Source organism: Pipistrellus kuhlii, unplaced genomic scaffold, assembly GCF_014108245.1.
Source record: "Pipistrellus kuhlii isolate mPipKuh1 unplaced genomic scaffold, mPipKuh1.p scaffold_m20_p_8, whole genome shotgun sequence".
In the NCBI taxonomy this organism is placed as follows: Eukaryota; Metazoa; Chordata; class Mammalia; order Chiroptera; family Vespertilionidae; genus Pipistrellus; species Pipistrellus kuhlii.
In genome coordinates this window covers 6,293,917-6,312,687 of record NW_023425584.1, presented here as the reverse complement: position 1 = coordinate 6,312,687, position 18,771 = coordinate 6,293,917, and the positions used below count along the sequence as shown (strand labels likewise).

The window sequence follows — 18,771 nt, the reverse complement described above, 5'->3', positions numbered from 1 at the left end:
GGCACTCTGCTGGCTGTGCACCCAGGATCACCAACTCCATGAAGTCCCAGGAGCCCAGGAGCCTGAGGGGCAGAGGAATGGAGAGGGGCAAGGCACACCCCTGCTTCCGGTGAGGAAGAGATGGAGGGAGGTCTCCTCTCTGGTCATCTAACTGCTCCCGTCCTTGGAGTTGGGGGCACGTGCCAGAGTCCTCACCTTGGATTCTGAGATGTCTCAGGTCTCAGCAGGTTTGGAGGCAGTCTCTGAGCGCCCTCCTCGCTCAGATGGGCACCCAACTCCCTCCCCAGCACCCTGCTCGAAGCTAACAGGCTGCTTCGCACTCCCCGAAGATAATGAGGGTCGCTGCTAATAACGATGAACGTGTGTTCGCACTGACGCCGCCGTTCAGGATTAAGTTCCAGGCGACATACCAGCTATTTTGGAAATGACGCAGGAAGGTTGTGTACGTCCCGGGCTGGGCAAGTTTGGTGGGAAAGCCGAAAGGTTTAGAGAATAGGGGAGAGGAAGGGAGGGCAGGACAGCCAATAACCACGCACCCCACCTACTTTCTTCCTGGCAGCATCGTGATAGGTATCCCAAGGGAAAGAGCCAAGGCCACTCCGCGTGGGGAAAGCATGGTTTTGTGATCCCCGGGGAAGACAAAGAGAGGAGGAAAAACACACCTCCCGCAAAGGGCCTTGGAGTCCCAGGAGAGGAAATTACTGACTGCCAGGCCTTCTAATCAGAGCCTCCTTATCAGAATGTCTGCCTGTCTAACGAGGAGAAAGCCCGTCTCCAGCAGGCTGAGCGCTAACGGAGATCTAATCAGGCCTCCTTCTAGCGCTCAGCAGGCGGAGCCCCGTGGCGGGGACCCTTGCTGGTCCTTTCTGCAAACAGCCGGCCCGAGCTGTGTCAATCTGAGGCGTGTGTGTGTGTGTGTGTGTGTGTGTGTGTGTGTGCACGTTCTCCCAGCTACTCAGTTCCATCTGCTTAAAATCATGATGTGAAGCTGGAGTGGCCTCCTTGGCCCACGCAAAGCCCTGCACGCCTATTAACCCTGACAGCTGCAATCCAAGCTGGGAGTCATTTCCTTTAAAAAACGCACATTTATCGAACCTTCCCCGCGTGCCTTGTGCTGTGCACAGCTCCTGGACGCTTGCTATGCTTCTCCTTCACACACGCAAGGGCATTTTCCTTCTCACACCAAATCCAGATTATAAAAGGACCCCGTAAAAGGTACTGCCCCAGCCCATGGGACATAACATTCCCCCATCCGCCTCGAGGCTGATGCCATGGTTACTCTCCTTTCAAGGGACTAATCGCTACGGTCAACTAGCCTTGCGGTGGCGGCTCTAATTCAGTTTCTTTGCCACAAACAGAGAACACCATCTGTGCATCACCCAGCGCCCAGCAGGGCCCTGTCCTGTCCTTCTAACCAGAGGGCTGGGACCTCTGGACACGAACGTGCCCCACCTCGAGGCGGACACGAGACAGAGTGGAGGGTGATGCAGAGAGAAAGCCAGCCGTCCCCTTGCTCTCAGCCCGCTGCTCTGACGGATGGACGTGCTGCCTGGGAGCTGGCTGGCACCTCTTCGCGACATGACTCACACGCTGTGTTGTCCGAGAGTCTGTCCAGGTGGAGCCTTAAAGGACATCGGGAGGCAGGGAGGAAGGTTTAGGAGGGAAAGGCTGGAGGCACAGCCTCCCTTCCTCTTATAGGAAGAGTCCTGGGCGCCACCATGTGAGACGTGCTGCCGCCCTCCCGCTCTCCATCCTTGCTCCAGCCTCTCACCCCCAGAGACCGCCGGACTCCCTGTCTGCAACCTCACACTGCAGCTCCGCTTAGGAGCTCCCTTTCCCCTTCCTCGCTGCCCATGAGTTTATTTAAAAAAATATTTTTATTGATTTCAGAGAGGAAGGGAGAAGGAGAGAGAGAAACATCAATGATGAGAGAGGGTGATTGATCACTTGCCTCCTGCACACCCCCTACTGGGGATTGAGCCAGCAACCTGGGCATGTGCCCTTGCATGGTTCCCAGGAATGGAATTGTGGCCTCCTGGTTCATAGTTCAACACTCAACCACTGAGCCATGCCAGCTGGGTAGAAAAGACACACAAATACACACACACATGCACACTCACCATACACACGAACACATTCACACACACACATATTTATTTGAACTCAGATGCACACCTCAGTGAGCATACATCCTGTGCTAGTCAGAGGGCCACGTGAGCTCCACGCAGTTTCTACACCTTCTGCTCCCATTGCTCACAGGATACTCCAGAGCGATTCCTGGTCCCAGCAGGCATCATGGTACACGGAGCCAACATGGGCATGGACATGCACACATACCCCGCACACCCACAGAATATGCATGTACATGTCACAGCTACCTACTCACAAACCAGAGGTAACTCCCCCCATCAGACAGTCGCAAAGTGCAGGATGAGCTGAATTCCTTTCCTTACCTCTCCACATCAGAGTTCACTTATCTTCTTCAAGCACGAAAGCGCAAATGCCCAGAATGAAATACAAGCAAATAAATAATCCCAGAGCTCAAAACTCAAGACGACAAATCTTCCTTAAATGAAATAAACACTTTCCTCTCGGCCATAGCTTACCAGCCAGAGTCACATCGGTGATGGATTAGGCTCCTCTCTAATTATCTCACCCCCCTCCTCAAGGTCACATGTCTCCCGGCAGCTCTGTGGCTTCAGGACTGGGGTTTGGTGTATGTGTCAGTTCCCTGTCCCTGGCACACACCCCTAAGTTCCTTCTCCTTGTAGGATTCAGCTCTGGCCTAATCTCCAGCCCCCGACCCATGGTGAGTGCTATGCCTGGGCCAGGCTCCCAGCCGAGACCTTTAGGTTTGTTCACACTGACCTTGGACTTCCTCTGCCCACTCCCTGACCCCCCTTCCAATACAAGGAGGTGCTGCAGGTAAGGGGCACAGCTCAGATTTAATTTTTTCTTCTGGGGGTTGGAGAGTCAAAAGAAGAACTCTACGGAGCAAGGCTCCAAGTTTGCAGGACGGAGCTTGCCAACGGCCCCAGACACACACACACCACACACACAGCAACCAGTTCTTACTCACAGCAGCTGCAGGGACACCAGCCCGTCAAACAGCCCCTTGGCAATCTCGGTGATCTTGTTCCCGTAGAGCACCCTGGAAAAGAACAGAGAGACGGTGGTCACCTGGATGTGTGGCCATCGGGACCCACTCATGTAGGAGAAAGCCATCTCGGCCTCTGGGGGGGGGGGGGGCTGTCAGAGTCCCCGTCCCCATCCACCTCATGTCTCCAGGGAGGTGGCCGCAAGTGCCACCTGGGCTGGGCAGACAGGCTGCCCGGGAGGCAAGGAGAAATGGGCTCCACGCTCTCACTCAGCCAGCCCAGTAAGTGACCCCAATGGGAAGGAGCAGTCCCTCTGTGGTGCCGCCCGGAGCTGCCAATGTGACTCACACCCCGACAATAAATAAGATGTGGGGGAGGCTGGCCAGCCCTGTGTCTCTCCCCTTCACGACTGATCAGGCCGAGTCCAGCCTACAGGCTGTTTCCTTTCAGTCTCCCATCGATTGCATCCTGGGAATTCCTGAGCTGAGTCCTCCCACATGGATGCATCTAGACAGGCCTTTGGGTGTCTGGGGTCCCACCCAGCTGGCTCAGACACTGCTGAGTCAAGGACCGGCTCTCAGGAAACAGGGGACAAGGAACTGTGAGCTCGGCGGGGTGGCGGCTTCTACACCCCGCCCCCCTCCCGGGCTCTGAGCTCCCAGAACCAAGGACGCCAAGCTCTTTCACCCCTCACACGGGGTGTCCGGGCACGGGCTGGCCTCTGGTGATGTGGGAAGCTGGGAGGAAGGCTGCTGGGGCACCCCCATGACTCCCGCTGGCCCTCGGCACAGGCACGAAGACCCCCGGCCTCTTTCTGCCTCACCCACCGCATAGACGTGCTGCCTCTTGGGCCCTGAAGCGCACTGAATGGATACAATATTCAACCCCCACCCAGGCTGCTGGGTGTCTCTGAGGATGAGGAGATGGTGAATGGGAGAGAGCAACCAAACCCCGTTTTCTAGACGCCGTCAGGAGTGAGGAGTGAGCGCCTCGCTCAGCCCGCGGGTGTGTTTCATGAACGTTTCAATAAATTAATGACTAAATAAAAAGCCAGCGCGATGGCTCAGGCTCACATTCTAATTCATATTAATGCCCCGCCGCTCACTGTGCCCAGTGCAGTAATGTCACAGCCTGTTCGTCTCCTGATGTCCGGGCTTCCGCACAGCAGAGCTTGGTGGGCCATGGGACCAGGGGTCTGGGCAGGGGGCCCCACACCACCCATCATGCATCTGTACGGGCCCTCCCCAAACCTAGTGGGTCTGAGCACACCCCACAGGCTGACGGGGCTGTGGGTCCCCGGGCAGCATCTGGGTGCGGACCCTTCCTGCAGCCTTCTCCACACCCCGCAGCCTGACCCCACCCTCTCTTCCCTGGGAAGGCCCTCCTGAATATTTTGATTATTGCTTCGTAAGGCCTGCCCCCTATTCTTACTGCTTTCTCTCTTTTCACGACGTCATGTCATCTTACTGATATATAGGGTGGGGCAAAAGTAGGTTTACAGTTGTTTGTATAGAAAGTAACAAATAATAATACAAGAATAAACTGTGTTTTGCATACAGCTGTAAACCTGCTCCCCTGAGGCCCCCCCCCCCCCCCTACTCATTTATTGTAGAAAAATCACTCTGGGCATCCCACCAGCCCACAAAGACAGGCTGTGGTGACACCATGTGGCCTGTTCATGACTGGAGCTGAGGATGGGCCTGGTGTCCAGCACAATCCGTGTTGAAAGACTGAGTGGACAAGGACGGGTGCAGTTTGGCCTGAGTGTTCGTGTTGAAAGCCCAAGAAGCCCCGGTCTTAGGCAAGGTCACTGCCATTCTCAGTCCCCACACTGATCTTCAGCACAGGGGGTGCCACTGAGGGGTGAATGCATAAACTGGGCACTTCCCTTAAACAGTGCCCGATGTAGTTTAGAATCGGCCAGCGGCCGGCCAGTTTCAAGTCTGGCAACCATATCTTGAATTTCTTTCCCTGCAGGACCGAAGCACCTTGCTGTCTTCAGACTACTCCCACGTCCCAGCAGGGGGAAGTGGGACCCGGGGACCAGGCCAGCGGGCAGGGGTGGGGTCCTGGGGGCACATGGCCGCTCTCCCGTCTCCTCTGTGGTCGTCAGCATGACAGGCAGATGCTAATCTCACCCGCAGTCCCTGTCTGACATCCCAGCCAGATGTCCTCCCTGATAAATGCAGCTAATTTTCTCTCCGAGTGGCAAGGCCGAGGCTGCATGAAGACACCTCCCGTCCTCCAGCGTTCTCGGTGTGTGTGTGGGGGGACAGGCGGGGGGGAGGGGGGGATGTGCAGCTTCTTACCTGCCCATGGGCTCATGAAGCAAACGGGCAGAGCGTGGGCACTGGCCTCTGAGCAGCCACACTCTGGCCCGGTGGGCAGGCCACCAGGGACGTAAGCAATACCGGCCGGTGATGCCTTGGCTATGGCCCATTTTTTACTTTCCGCATCCTCTCCCTCCCCCCCCCGAGGCAGCAGAGCGTGAGGATCGTGGATTCTGGGGCCGAACCCAGCCACTCCTGCTGGCCACGGAGGACTTCGGTGGGATTACATGTATCTGTCCACTGAGGCTTCTTTTGTGCGATCACTACGGGCCCAGGCCCGCTTGAGGTGCCAGAGACTCGGCCAGGACTGGATGGATAAAAACCCTGGTCCGTGTGGAGCTCGGGTACCCCGCTTTCTCCGACGAGGACGGAGTCTGTGTGGAGGGTGCTGTGAGGAGGGAGCTGCAGGGCTCCCAGCACAGCACCTGGTATGCAGCAGGCGCTCAGGAAGAGCTGCCGGGTGTTCTAGTTGCCGTGACAACTGTCACCATCGAGTGTGTGCTGTGCAGGGAGGCATCACTGTTCCATGTGCCCAAGGGTGAGTCACTGACAGTCAGGACAAAGCTCCGCCCCTTCCTGCCCTGGGGTGGGGTGGGAGTGGGGGTTTCTGAGCCCAGGACCGGCAAGTCTCCGCTTCCACCCAGTGGGCGGCCCTAGGGTTTCCAAGCAGAGGAAGGAAGGACTTGGAGGATGGGGCCGATGCTTCCTTCAACACCATGAGCTGGTTTGGAGAAAGAGTCTGAAAACAGGGGGAAGAACACAAGCTCCTCCCTCACAGGGCCGCATTCGTGGGGCAATGGGCCATAAATATCGGTAACAAACATCTGTTACAGCCTCTCCCCACCTCCCCAGAGAGCACGGCCCAGGCCTGCAGGGTGGGCGGGGGAGCGTGGTTAGAGTAGAAGATGCATTGGAATTAAAAGCCAATAAACCGGGAAGGCTGCCGGGCAGCTAATCAATAGGAATAATGCATTTAGGTTGTAGAAATAGTCCCCCAGATCAATGTCCCCTGAAGAAATATCTGTTTCCCTTACCAGGCTGCCACAAGTGTGTAAAGGAACATAAAGCCTCGACAGAACCCCTTGAAAACGATGGATGCATTTCCCCCAACTCTCCCCCCGCCCTGGCAACTGCTCCCCACTTACAGCGACGTGAGCGACTTCAGGCCCTGGAAGGCATCGGGCGCGATGTCCGATATCTGGTTCTTGCTGATGTCTCTGAAAACATGAACGGGAGAGTCTGAAAACGTGGCTCAGAGGCGTAACGGCCATTCCTACATGAGAATCAAGCATTTCAGATATCCAAAAATGGTGAGAACGAATCCACCAACCAATTTATTTTTTCAGAGAGCAAAAGAAGGGGTGTCGAGGCCATTCAAGTCAACCGCCTCATGCCAAAATATACGGAATATACTGCGTGCGTATCCCCCTCCTGACTTCAAAGCACCGCCACCCATGGCACCTGCGCTGGGCGGGGCTTTGCACGTGTAAGCCCTCCTTCGGCAGGTGGGAAGTCAGGGCCGTGTCTGGGTCACACTGCCGGCAATTAGACAATTAGAGCACAGATGAAGCAGAAACAGACCCCCCCCCCCCCCAACACAGGCTTGGGGTCCTCTAAGCAGCCTGTTCTACCTTGTGCCTCAGCAAACACTTATTTTCTCCCCCAAAGTCCTGAGTCATTTGCCTTCCGCAGTGACATTTCCTCTTTGACCTGCCAGGTTCTGAGCAGGACTTAAGGCTTCACCTGGCTCCGGGCATCCTCCAGCCGTGTGAGCAACTCATCCTGAGGTTCCCACTAGACGGCGCTCAGACCTGGGCTTGGCAATGGCAGTGCTCCCTGCCCAGGAGCAGCCCTAGCCCACGATGCCAGGTTCGGTGACACTGTGAGCGAGAGGTAGGCTGTGTGAGAAGGCAGCTGGCCTGGCCTGGCTGGTGGAGGGGCTTGGGGGCCTCCTCAGAGCAGGAGGCTGCTGTGTTCCAGCATCCCAGGGACCTCTGAGCATCCCAGGGACCTCTGAGCATCCCAGGGACCTTTGAGCAACCCAGCGACCACTATGCACCGGCCTTGAGCTCTTGCTAATGGCTCTTTACCGAGGAAGACTCTCAGGCCACTGGCTCTGGGATGGCCTCAGGCTCCTGTCGCTGGACAGGGAGATGCTCCCATCTCAGATACAAGGAACCCCTCCCGCTCCTTCTCTCTAACAAAACAAATCAATAGGTCCTTGCTCTTGCGTGGAAGAGGGGCAGCTGGGGTCATGGTGGGTCAACGAGGAGGAGATGGGAATAAGAAGAAAGCACATCCAAGTGGATTCCTGAGCTACTGCCTTCTGCCCCCTCCTGCTCTGCTTGTCTCCTCCCAACAGCCTTCAGAGTCCCACAGCCCCCGCCCCGGCCTCGCTCCCTCCCCTCCTGGCCTCCAAGGCCCGCAGGTTGAAAGACACTTCACAGGTCAGGCGTCTTGGGCATCGCTGTCGGGCTTATCTCTTTAGCTGCCCAGACGGCCTCTGACAAATCCACCGATTGTACTTGCGAACTCGTCGGCTTACCCCAGCTTTCCTCGGCGCTCCGTTTCTGACTAAGGGTCTTAGCAAGCAAATGCCCGGATTATCCTAAGCTCGCTCACCTCCAGCCCGGCTGCCTTGCAAGGAATTTCAGGCGAGCACGCAAGGTCTGCGTTCAGGCCCGAGAGCAACTGTTTTATTACTGTTGTTGTTTCTCCTGATCCTAGACATCCCCCCAAGGTACCCAGACGCCCAGCATGCAGTTCTGTGGCCAGTGGGGAAGCCTTGAGTTAGCCTTGTTGGGGCCAGTTGGGTTCCAGTCCCCAACGAGACCTGGTCCCAGCCTCTACAGCACTAGGTGCATGTCTCGTGGCTTTGGAGGTGGTGGGGAGAAGGAAGAGTCTAGGTGGGAACTGACTCTGGTGGTCACTTCGTCCTCATCCCTAACTCTGTGGGAAAGAAGGGGCAGCCCTGGGAAGGGAGGGGACCGGGAGTGGCCAGACGGGGCTGTTCAGGCTCAGAGCTGGCACCTGGAGCCCGCCTTGCTCTCACTGCGATGGAGCGGCTTGCTGCGGGGCTGGACAGGAAGGCAGCCGCGAACGGCAGAGGATGCCCACCTGTCTCTGTGCTCAGCCCCTCCCAACCCACCCAGGGTGGTCCCAGGACAGACTCTCGACCGGTAGTCCTCCACCTCAAAAACGTCACCGGGGTGTTTATTAAAAGGCAGAGTCTGACAGGGTTGGCTGGGCAGTCGGGGTAAGAAAGCTGCATACAAATCCCCAGGTGCTGTCCATGCAGGTGGCCCGTGAGTCATGCCTCAGGCCATAGTGTCCTAGGATCTGGTCATTCTCAGACCCACCCAGCCTCCTGGGACTTATAAACGCAAAGGCGGAGAGGGCGTGGCCTTCCCAGGCAGTTTGGGACAGAAGGAGCCGATTCCAGGGCCCACAGGGATCAGCGGGAGAGAAAGGTGTGTGACAGGTGGGCTGGAGCCCGAGGGACTCTGCTCTCCCTGAGATGGAGCCAGTGGAGAGCTCAGCTCAGCCGGGCAGCAAAGGCACGTCCCTAGGGCCAGGGTCACCAGCTACCCAACCCAGTCAGGCCCGGGGTCCTCTCCGGTGCCCCTGACTTTCCCTAAAAACAGCTTCTCCACCTGGATACAGGTTTTTACCCGGAAATGCTGTTACACTAAGCTGACCACTGGAAATGGGTGGGAACAAAGCCATTCATTTAGGCAGAATTCTTCACCGTCGTCTTATTATTATATTAGAGATACGAGAAGGAGGCGGTGGAGGGGAAGCCAGGTTTGCTAGCGAATAGAGACTTACTTGCCATGCACACCTAGGAGGAATTCATTCTTAGGGCTTTAAAACCCGTCCTCACCAGGGGTCCTGCTTCTCCCCAAGCCACCGCATGTCAGCAGGAGAGAAATGCTGAGTGGTCTCTCCTCCCTCCCATTTCCTCGGGGAAGAAGGGGTATCATAATAAACATCAAGAGAAGTGATCGAAAGTGAGAGTCCCTTCCCAGGGCGTGCCCGAGCGGGCCTTCTGAAGTTTGCATCCACAGATCACGGCACATCCAGCAGGGGGAGGACGGGGCAGTAGCACACAGTCCAGCTCTAAATTACCTGGACTTCACCAAAAAGCAGAGCGGGAACTGAAACCACGCAAGAGATATATAGGCTGGGCAGGGACGGAACTTGCCATTCGTCACTGAAATTACTATCTGGCTGCATAATCAAGCTGGGCTTTAAAAATGAATTGGGGGGGGGATGTTATGGAGAGTGAGCTGGGGAGGCAGGGAGCCAGGAGATTAATGGGCCAGGGTTTTAAATATTAAGGCCCATATTTATCCAGCTCCTCCGGCAGGATTGCTGCCAAGGGGAGGGAAGAGAGTGCGAGGGCTGCCTCGTTAGGCTGGCTTCCATGCCTGGAACTGCACCAGGAGAAGATCCCGTTTGGTTTGGATTTCCAGGGAGACGGGGAGTTGGCTTCCTGAGATCTGAGGGTGAAGCCTACCAGAGCCACTACTTCGCCAGGTGTATATTTTTGACATAAAAGGAGTCAGCGGGCACGTAACCTCTTTAACGTGGGCCTTGTCCTCCTGGGAAATGGATGCTTCAGCCCCGAGTGGAAGGGAACAACCAATCCATGCACACCCCCCTGCCTCTCTCCCCTCCCTGTGGGGGCAGAGGGAGTAAGTGCAGTGGAAAGGGCACCGTGATGGTTGAGCTGGAATAATGATTTCTTAGCCCGGAAGAGGGAATGGTGTCATCTGTCTCCCCTCCTCACCCCCAGGTTCTGAGTAGCTTCTATGATGGGATGGATGGGCCATTTCTGAACCCCACTAGCCCCTTGCAGAGGGCCTGGCCTGGTGGCTCACAGAGCAGTGCTCACAGGGCCATGTGATGGGGAGGGTGGTGCTGATGCTGCCTCAATGGCGGGAGGGGGCCATCTGGCTCTCTGTGCTGCTGTGGGAGGGAAGGGGCGGCCAGGTGTTCAGAGCACGTCATGGTGGCAGTGATGCTGGTTAAGGTGGTCACGGCAATGGTGGGGTAACCGTGGGCAAGGCATAGGGTTGGAGGATAAGAACCTTCTTATCTCACTTAGAAAGAATAGAAAGGTCTTACCATAGTCTAAAGAAAGGGTCCCGGGGATCTAGGCCTTCCCTGCCTCTCCAACATTGTCCCCACCACTTCATTCCTCACTCGCTCCCCACCCACACCCCCCTTGCACACTCTGCATGCACACTCCCCATGCACAATCCCCATTGTACACTCCCCATGCACAGTCCTTCACACACACTCCCTTACACACATTCCCTATTGCACGGTACCCATGCGCACTCCTTCACACACTCTCCAGGCACACTCCCCATGCACACTCCCCATTGCACAATCCCCATGCACACTCCCCACACACACTCTCCATGCACAATCCTCATTGCACACTCCTCATGCACACTCCATATGTACACTCCCCTTGCACTCCCCCACCCACACTCCCTCGCACAAACACCCATGCACACTGCCCACGGCCTTCCACGCATCCTTCCCCCCCCAGCCTGGCATGACTCACTTCCCCTGCTCGGCCCCCTGCACACAGAGGCCTCAGGACAAACCTCCTGAAGCCCGTCACTCTCTGCCCCCTCCCTTCCCTGGTTTTACTTTCTGTGCGTAGCAGCTTTGAGGGCTGCAGTTCACGCCCGTGCTCTCACAGACACGGAGGCCCCGCGGGAGATCACCTCAGTTCATGTGCCTCCCGAAGACTCTAACCCAGCTCCTCCCGCCCAGCGGGTGCGCGTTGAATGGCTGTGCGTGGTTGTAGCAATGCTGGTGACAGTGCTGCAGAGCGACACAGCCACCGCCACCTTCCACGGACGCTCCTACTCTAGGTCCACATCTCAAAGCCACGCAGCGACGGGAAAGGTGACGGCCTTTTAGGCCAAAGGAGCTCCCTCCACTCCTGCCCAGACCATTTCCTTTGCTCTAGTTGGAGCGGCCCTCGCTGTCCAACCAGGCGTGTGGGTGCCAAGACCCTCTCCCTCCCCGTCGGAACGCAGCACTGCTGAACCTCAGCTCCCAGGCTCAGGGCACTGCCCGGGGAACGTGATATGTCTGCCCCCTGAGCAGGCTGCCCACCACACATGACATGCTACCCCCAAGCTGAACACGTGTGGGCCCGTGTGTGCCGGGTGCAGACTCACATTCGCTTCAGCTTCTTGTACGGGGTGAAGGCTCCGGCGGGGATGGACTTGATGGAGTTCTGCTCCAGGCGTCTGGGGAACAGAGCAGAGGAGAGTCCATTAGCCGTCCGTCCACCACCCGGGGTGCTGAGGGCTCCGAGGACAGGAGGGTCCCTCGCAGCAGGTGGTGCATATTCTGGGTCAAGGAGGCCAGGCAGGCACGGTGCAGAAGCCAGAGAGGGTGTTCTGTTGCATGGGGCACCCGTCTGGGGCTAGAAAGGTGACATGCCCTGAGGACCCGGCTCCTGCTCATCGTAAGCTGGCTTCCAGGCAACAACTTCTTCAGAAAAAGCTCCGGGGGTAACAGAGAGAGCGCCGGGAAGTCAGGGGAGAGAGAAGAGAGTAAAAAGCGAAGGACCGAGCCAGCCACGCTTGGTGGAAGTGTCACTATTCACATAGCACTGCCACCCTGCCATGGGGTCCTGGACAGGCACATACAATGGTGGCTGACTCCATGTCTGGGTTTCTTTTCTTTTCTATTTCTTTTTTGAGGAATAATTGACATATACTAGTAACATTCTATTAGTTTCAGGTGAATAGTCTAATGACTCAATATTTATTCCTGGGGTTTTCTTTCTTTCTTTAAAAAAAAAATCTTTATTGATTTCAGAGAGGAAAGACTAGGGAGAGAGAGATAGAAACATTAATGATGAGAGAAAAGTCATCCATCAGCTGCCTCCTGCACGCCCCCTATTGGGGAATCGAGCCTGCAACCTGGGAATGTGCCCTGATCACGAACTGAATCGTGACCTCCTGGTTCATCGGCTGATGCTCAACCACTGAGCCACACCGGCCAGGCTATTCCTGGTTTTTTTAATGGGCTGTTCTAATCTGCTGGAGGAACAGGCTTCCCATCTTTAGCTCCTGCCTGACATTCATCATCCTAGCGGTGTCAGGGGACCTGGCTGGACCACTTACTGCCCCGGGCAGCTGCTCCAACCTAGGGCTCTCATGTCTTACAGACTCCCCTGAGATGCGTCCTTTCCTATCACTCTGGGAAGACGAGAGCTGCCGCAGGCCCAGGGCCCAGAGCTTCCGTGGAAGGGTAGGGGCCGTGGGGAGCGAGCGCACACACGTTCATTCTTTTTTCTTTCGTCTCTCAAATGCCTTCCTGTCACCGGGAACAGGTGTGGCGGGGAAGGCCTGGGCGGGAGGCGGCCTCTGTGAGAGGAGCTGAGTGATGGCCCGGCCCAGGCTGAGGACGCAGCCTCTCCCCTCATCCATCTCCCTTGTCTCCGAGGTGCGGATCCTTTCCACACCTCCTCATTTGGCGTGGGGGCTCCCCAAACCTCAGCGGGAAGACACAGGGAAGGGTGTGTGGGGAGGTGCGGGGGTGGGGGGTGGGGGTGGGTAGGAAGAAGCCACGGGAGGAGCCAGCTCCCATCAAGGCCACGTCTGGTGGCTGCACACTCCTGGCCGGGACGGACCTATTCATCTTGGAGAGTAATCCCCGCTGCAGAGGGGGAGACAGTCGTATTAATTTGTGCCTCCGCGGCCTCATCTTCATCGGGGGACGGCGGATCTGTTACTGGAACGGCTAATGGAGCGGTTTGCCAGCAATTTTCCCATTTCAAACAACATCTCGGCTGCTAATGTGGAAGGGTTTGTCAGGCCGACCCATAACACAGACAAATCACTCCTCAGGCCAGAGGAGAGGGGAGACAGGGGCGGAGGAGGGGTGGGGAGAGGAGGGAGGGAGCATCGGGACAGATCATTCCAGGGTGCCGGGTGAAGAGTGTGCAGACGAGACTGCACGGTCTGCTGAGGCCTCTGTGGCCACTGGAGGGGCGGGTGTGTGTGTGTGTGTGTGTATGTGTGTGTCTCTGTGTGTGTCTGTCTCTCTCTCTGTGTGTGTATGTGTATGTGTGTGTCTCTCTGTGTGTCTGTGTGTGTATGTGTATGTGTGTGTATGTGTGTGAATGTGTGTCTCTCTGTGTGTCTGTGTGTGTATGTGTATGTGTGTGTGTGTGAATGTGTGTATGTGTGTGTCTCTGTGTCTCTCTCTGTGTGTGTATGTGTATGTCTCTCTGTGTGTCTGTGTATGTGTGTATGTGTGTGTGTCTCTGTGTCTCTGTGTGTGTGTATGTGTGTGTCTCTCTGTGTGTCTGTGTGTATGTGTCTGTGTGTGTATGTGTGTGTATGTGTGTGAATGTGTGTGTGTGTGTGTGTGTGTGTGTGTGCACGCAGGCTGGCCGGGCAGGGACCTGGCTGGCTCATCGTGAGCCACAGAGATGCCACGAGGTCTCAGAGGCCTGATCTCACAGCCACCCACCTAGGCCGCTCAGGCAGGCGGCCTTGGCTGAGGAGTTCCAAGGACATTTGCGTTCTCCAGATAAGCTGAGTTCAGTGGGGTTTTCTCAGCTCAGACGGCAGCTCCGTGGGTCTCTGAGGCCGCCAGGCAGGTGGCAACTGCTCTCCAGGAATCCTGAGAGTCCCCTGCCACTTGTGGCTGGTTGGTGCCTCAGGAGGGAGCCACTCATTGTTAGCAATGAGAACACTCTCAGCTTTGCAAGCCGACCCGCTGCTCCTTGGTTGCAGGCCAAGTGCCCGTGCAAGTCAGGTCAGCACGGGGCGTGCGGTTCCTAATCACAGACCCCCACTTAGGGGAGGTGCAAGGCTGAGGATGGGACGAGCCCGCGAGCAGGAGGGGATACCTGCCCCCAGGGGCTGACTCAGCTGGTGATTTAATCCAGCTCAAGACGGTCCACCACGGAACCGAGCTTTACTGCTACCATCCCGGAAGAGCTGCTGTTCATGGAGTGGAGCTGATGTACGGCCATTGTCTATTTCCGTCCTTACTCTGCCCAGGCAAGGGGTGGGCCCTGCTTTGTGAATGAGGGAAGTAAAACCGAGAGGGAACAGCCTCCCCCTTTGGTGTGGGGGAGGGGGGACAGCACTGACACCCTGTGCTCCTGCCTCTGATCACACGGCCTCTCCATAGATTAGGAAAAGGGGAAACCGAGGCCCGAAGCCACCAGAAAGTCTGAGGGGTTAGGAGGCACCACACAGCCTCCGTAGCCACAGGTATTTCGTACAAAGGCTGTGGGAGATGAGGGAAGAGCGATCTGAATGTGTATAATATATGCAAACAGAGCGCAAAGGTCTGGTTTTCAAACAGAGCTCCGATCTGAGCCTGTTAACCTGCAGGGACATGGCTGTGCTCTCTCTACTCTCGGGACTCTGGGGGGGGGGGTCTTTTCTCTGCCGTTCCCGCTGTGGGTGCTGCCGTGGGTGCTGGCTGAGCACCCAGCTCCACCGAGATGCCAAGGCCAGGAGTTGCAGGTTAACCCCACCCCAGGGGCATCAGAGTTTGTCTTGGGGAGGGGTGGGTCGCTGTGAACAGTCAGTTATTTCAGTGTAAAGGCCAGGGTAGCCACAACAGCAGCCATAAGTGCTTAGACGTCAGGCATTAGGCTGAGCTCAACAAGGCTTGGCTAACATTTCACCTCCAGGTGAAATGTTAGCCAAGCCTTGCCATCCCCACGTCAAACAGGAGGAAACCGAGGCCCAGAGATGTGAAGTCCCATGTCCAGACTCAGGGAGCCGGGAAGAGCTACAGCGGGACGCACACTCAGTTTCTCCGGCTCCAGAGCCACGTCTCGGTCGCTGAGCTGCGCTGAAGACCTTTTGGAGCTGAGGCCTCTCCATTCTTTTAGTCACTGCCCGGCCCATCCCCTGGGACACGGCCCTTCCATCGGGGGGTGAGGCCGTATACACACCCGTCTCTATGCAGCCGGCTCACCTGGAGGTGGCTACACACAGCCCAGTCCCACAGCCGGCAGCAAGCGTGCAAAGATGCGGACTCCCAGCCACGAACACTCAGAGTGGAGGACGAAAGGAGCATTACCATCAGCCAAACCCGGCACACTCAGAGATGGGTCTGATGCCTGCTTTAGGTCTCACTTAACTGGCACGTGTGTCTTTCTTTGTCTGGCAAGCGCCCTTCAGGCTGTCAGCTGATCTGACAGAACCGGCGTGAAAACAAACACACAAATCAAACACCCGAGCAGCTCCCGCGCCAGCGAAGCTCTGGGAACGCCCGGCGGGGGTCTCAGCCATGCGCGGTCTGCATCGATCCGCCCTGGTTACTCGGTGCTTCCTTAATGATCCGTCACTTGCGGACTCACGACTGAGCACAATATATTTCTAGCCACATGCAAGTCAACACCGGGCCAGGGAGGCTGCCAGGGGCTGCCAGTCACCGGGGAAAGAGAGGTCCTGGAGCTGGGCCGGACCCCTGGTGGTGACGGGGTCAAGGCAGCAACCACCATCTACGGAGGGCTCCTTATGTCAGACACGGTGCTCGCCACACGTGGGCTTGTCTCACCCCTTCCACAGGCCAACAAGGCAATGGTATCCTTCATCCACCCATTTTATGGACGAAGAAATCGTGGCACAAAGAGGCCAGTTTGCCTGATGCCAAGTTGCTGGCAAATGGCAGGGCCTGCATGGAGCCTAGAGTGGTGTGGTGCCAATGCCTGCATTCTTCACCCCGGGCTACACTGCCCCCCAGAAGCCACCTTCGTGAAGGCTTCAGTGGTTCTAGCCTTTCCATCTCCAGTCTTCCCCAGACTTGGCAGCTCTTGCTCAGAGTCCAGGGCCTGCTGGAGAAGGAAATTCGGTGTGTGTCCTTCCCCAAGGTCACCCCGGGCAGCCGGAGAAGGGCAACATCGCAGAGCCCGAAGCCCTGTTCCCGGTGCTCCTCTGCTCCTGGGAGAGGGCTGAGGGAAAGTCGCGTCAAGGTCATATTCCTGTCCCCTCCTTTCCCTCCTTCTGCTCCTGGTGCTTCTGCAGACAGGCAGCGAGTCCTATGCATCCGCACTGAGTCTGTGTGCTTGGTAACGGCAGTGATGAGGATGCAGGCATCTGTGGCCTGAGCTGTTGCTAAGCTGCTCTGCAGAGCACCTGGCGTCGTTGGCAGGAGCAGAGGGACGGACGCAGAGCCCAGTCTGCTCCTACGCTACACACATGCTCAGAGGCCTCCGACAGGGGACATTTTTCTTCATCGTAGGAAAAAAATGAATGAAGAATAAATAGTGTGGGAGCTTGAGCCTAATCACTCTATCGTGTCCTGTATGTATACATGCACATACGGTTTTTCTTTTTAGATCCCATTTAGATTCCAAACGCCGTGCTACTTTCTACATGTTACGTTACTTAATCTTCATAGGAAATCTCTAGCAGACACCATGAGCTCCATTTGTTGAAGGGGGCACTGGGTGAGGCAGGAGATTTAGAAAAATGTGCCCCTAGTAAGACGCAGAGCCAGGATTCGCACCCAGACTGCTTATCCCGAGGCTCTGCCTTATTCTGCTGCTTTATTCTGCTGTTTTCCCTTCTCCTTCTGGGTCCTCCCCCCACCCCCTTTCTGCGGCAGACTCACTGAACCTGGGGCTCTAAGGACTTTAGAAGACTCACTGGAGCCAGCGGGTTCCAGAAAGGCCCGCAGCCTTTCTATTCTCTTGGTTGCTCTTCTGCTGCTGTGGTTCGGTTCCCTCTCTCTTTTCCAACCCCCTGCAGGCAGTGTCACGGGGGAGGGGAGATGCGCTTTTGTGAAGCAGCTGTCTCCCCAGCCTGGAGGGACACTGGGGTTGAGGTGAGGCTAGGTGGAGGGTGGGGTGACTGCCCCCCGGGTGCTTTCCCTAATAATTGACCCCAAAGCCCACCACAGCCTTTTCCCACCAAGCACACTGCCCTGTCCTGGCGAAGGCCCGAGGCACTGGCGGACACTGCAGGGTACGGATCAAAAACGGGAGAAGATGGGGTTCTGGATGCACATGGCCCCTCTGCAGCCCCGAGGACTCCGGAGGAGGGCTGAAGGCGACAGAACAGGAAGCATGGGGGTCAGGCTCTCCCCAGAACTGTCCCTGCTGGGGCTGGAGTGAGGACCCAGGAGGAGGGCTGAAGGTGACAGAACAGGAAGCATGGGGGGTCGGGCTCTCCCCAGAACTGTCCCGGCTGGGGCTGGGGCTGGTTCAGAGAAGCGAGTGGGAGCAGCAGGAAAGGCCGGGCGGGACCGCCTCCGTTTCGAGGAACATTGGCTGGGCCCCGTCTCGCTGCGGGCTCCGGGAAAGAGAGCTATTTTTAGAGGAACCGGCTCTGCCATGGGGGGAGACCAGCACACACCGCTCCGAGCTGCTCTGCCTCGGAAAAGCATCTAAAAGAGGCTGCCAGATGGCCTTGCACGAGAGAGCTCTCCCCACAACCCAACATGTTGGCGGGTACAGAGCCCCTCCCGAGGTGAGGAGCGCCACCACCCGCTGAGGACGGAGAGCCGGGAGTACAGAGTCTGACTCGGTGCCAAGCCTCCCGAGGGAGAGGGAGAAATATGGCTGTGGAGGTTGCTGCACGCATGAGGCGGCAGAAGGAGGAGAAGTCACATTCGGCTGACTTTGGGAGGATAAATCAGACACTTCCTAGTCGTCCTGGGGTGCAGCCTGTAGTTTCACTCTCCACTCCCGTTTTTTCTCACCTGTCAGCCTCCCCCACCTGCTGGGCTGCTCTTCCCGCCAACGCGATGCATCTCAATCTCAGAGGCTTGAAAGACGTTTGAGCCGCACACGGGACCCCGAGCACCGGCTCTGTTGCCTTTAGGAGCGAGCAGGTCTCCCCTAAAGTTCTCCCCACCGACCATAGCGTCTCGCCTCACCGACTCTGATGCCTCAGCTTCATTGCATCACAGAAGGGAATAAGGCAAATGCAGCACGTGAAGTCCTGGGCAATCTGGTGGGCCTGGGTGCCCCAGGGGCAAGGGGCAGCCTTATTTGCAAGTCCCCATACGTGTGCGTGGAGATGAGTCACCTCCAGGCTCAATGCATCACGCAAGTGGCTAGTCTCATTCGCCAACCTATTCTCTCACCATTAATTTTCAAAACACTGACTTAGCTTTACAGAGGGGCCTCTTGTACAGGTAGGCCCAGCTCCTATAGTGGCTTCTAACCTCTCCCCATGCCTAATGAAAGTGTGGTGGCCACAGCAGCAGTCGTACTAATTGTAGTAGTAAAGCGACAGCAGTCGTTTTTAAGGCAGTGTGACTCCGGTGCCAGACCCAGTGCTAAGCATGTGACAGCATCCATTCACTCACCCCCCCCAAGAATC

General features: G+C 56.8%; 1 protein-coding gene across 1 annotated transcript in view; it reads right to left on the bottom strand.

The window, feature by feature from the left end:
* The window catches only part of SLIT3 (slit guidance ligand 3), a 493,393-nt gene that overhangs the window by 63,109 nt on the left and 411,513 nt on the right, over positions 1-18,771 (bottom strand). The window contains exons 10-12 of the mRNA XM_036424070.2: positions 11,635-11,706; positions 6,574-6,645; positions 3,080-3,151 (exon numbers count right to left, since the gene is read on the bottom strand). Of these exons, the coding sequence (XP_036279963.2) occupies positions 3,080-3,151; positions 6,574-6,645; positions 11,635-11,706 (216 nt within the window). The remainder of the gene's footprint in view (positions 1-3,079; positions 3,152-6,573; positions 6,646-11,634; positions 11,707-18,771) is intronic.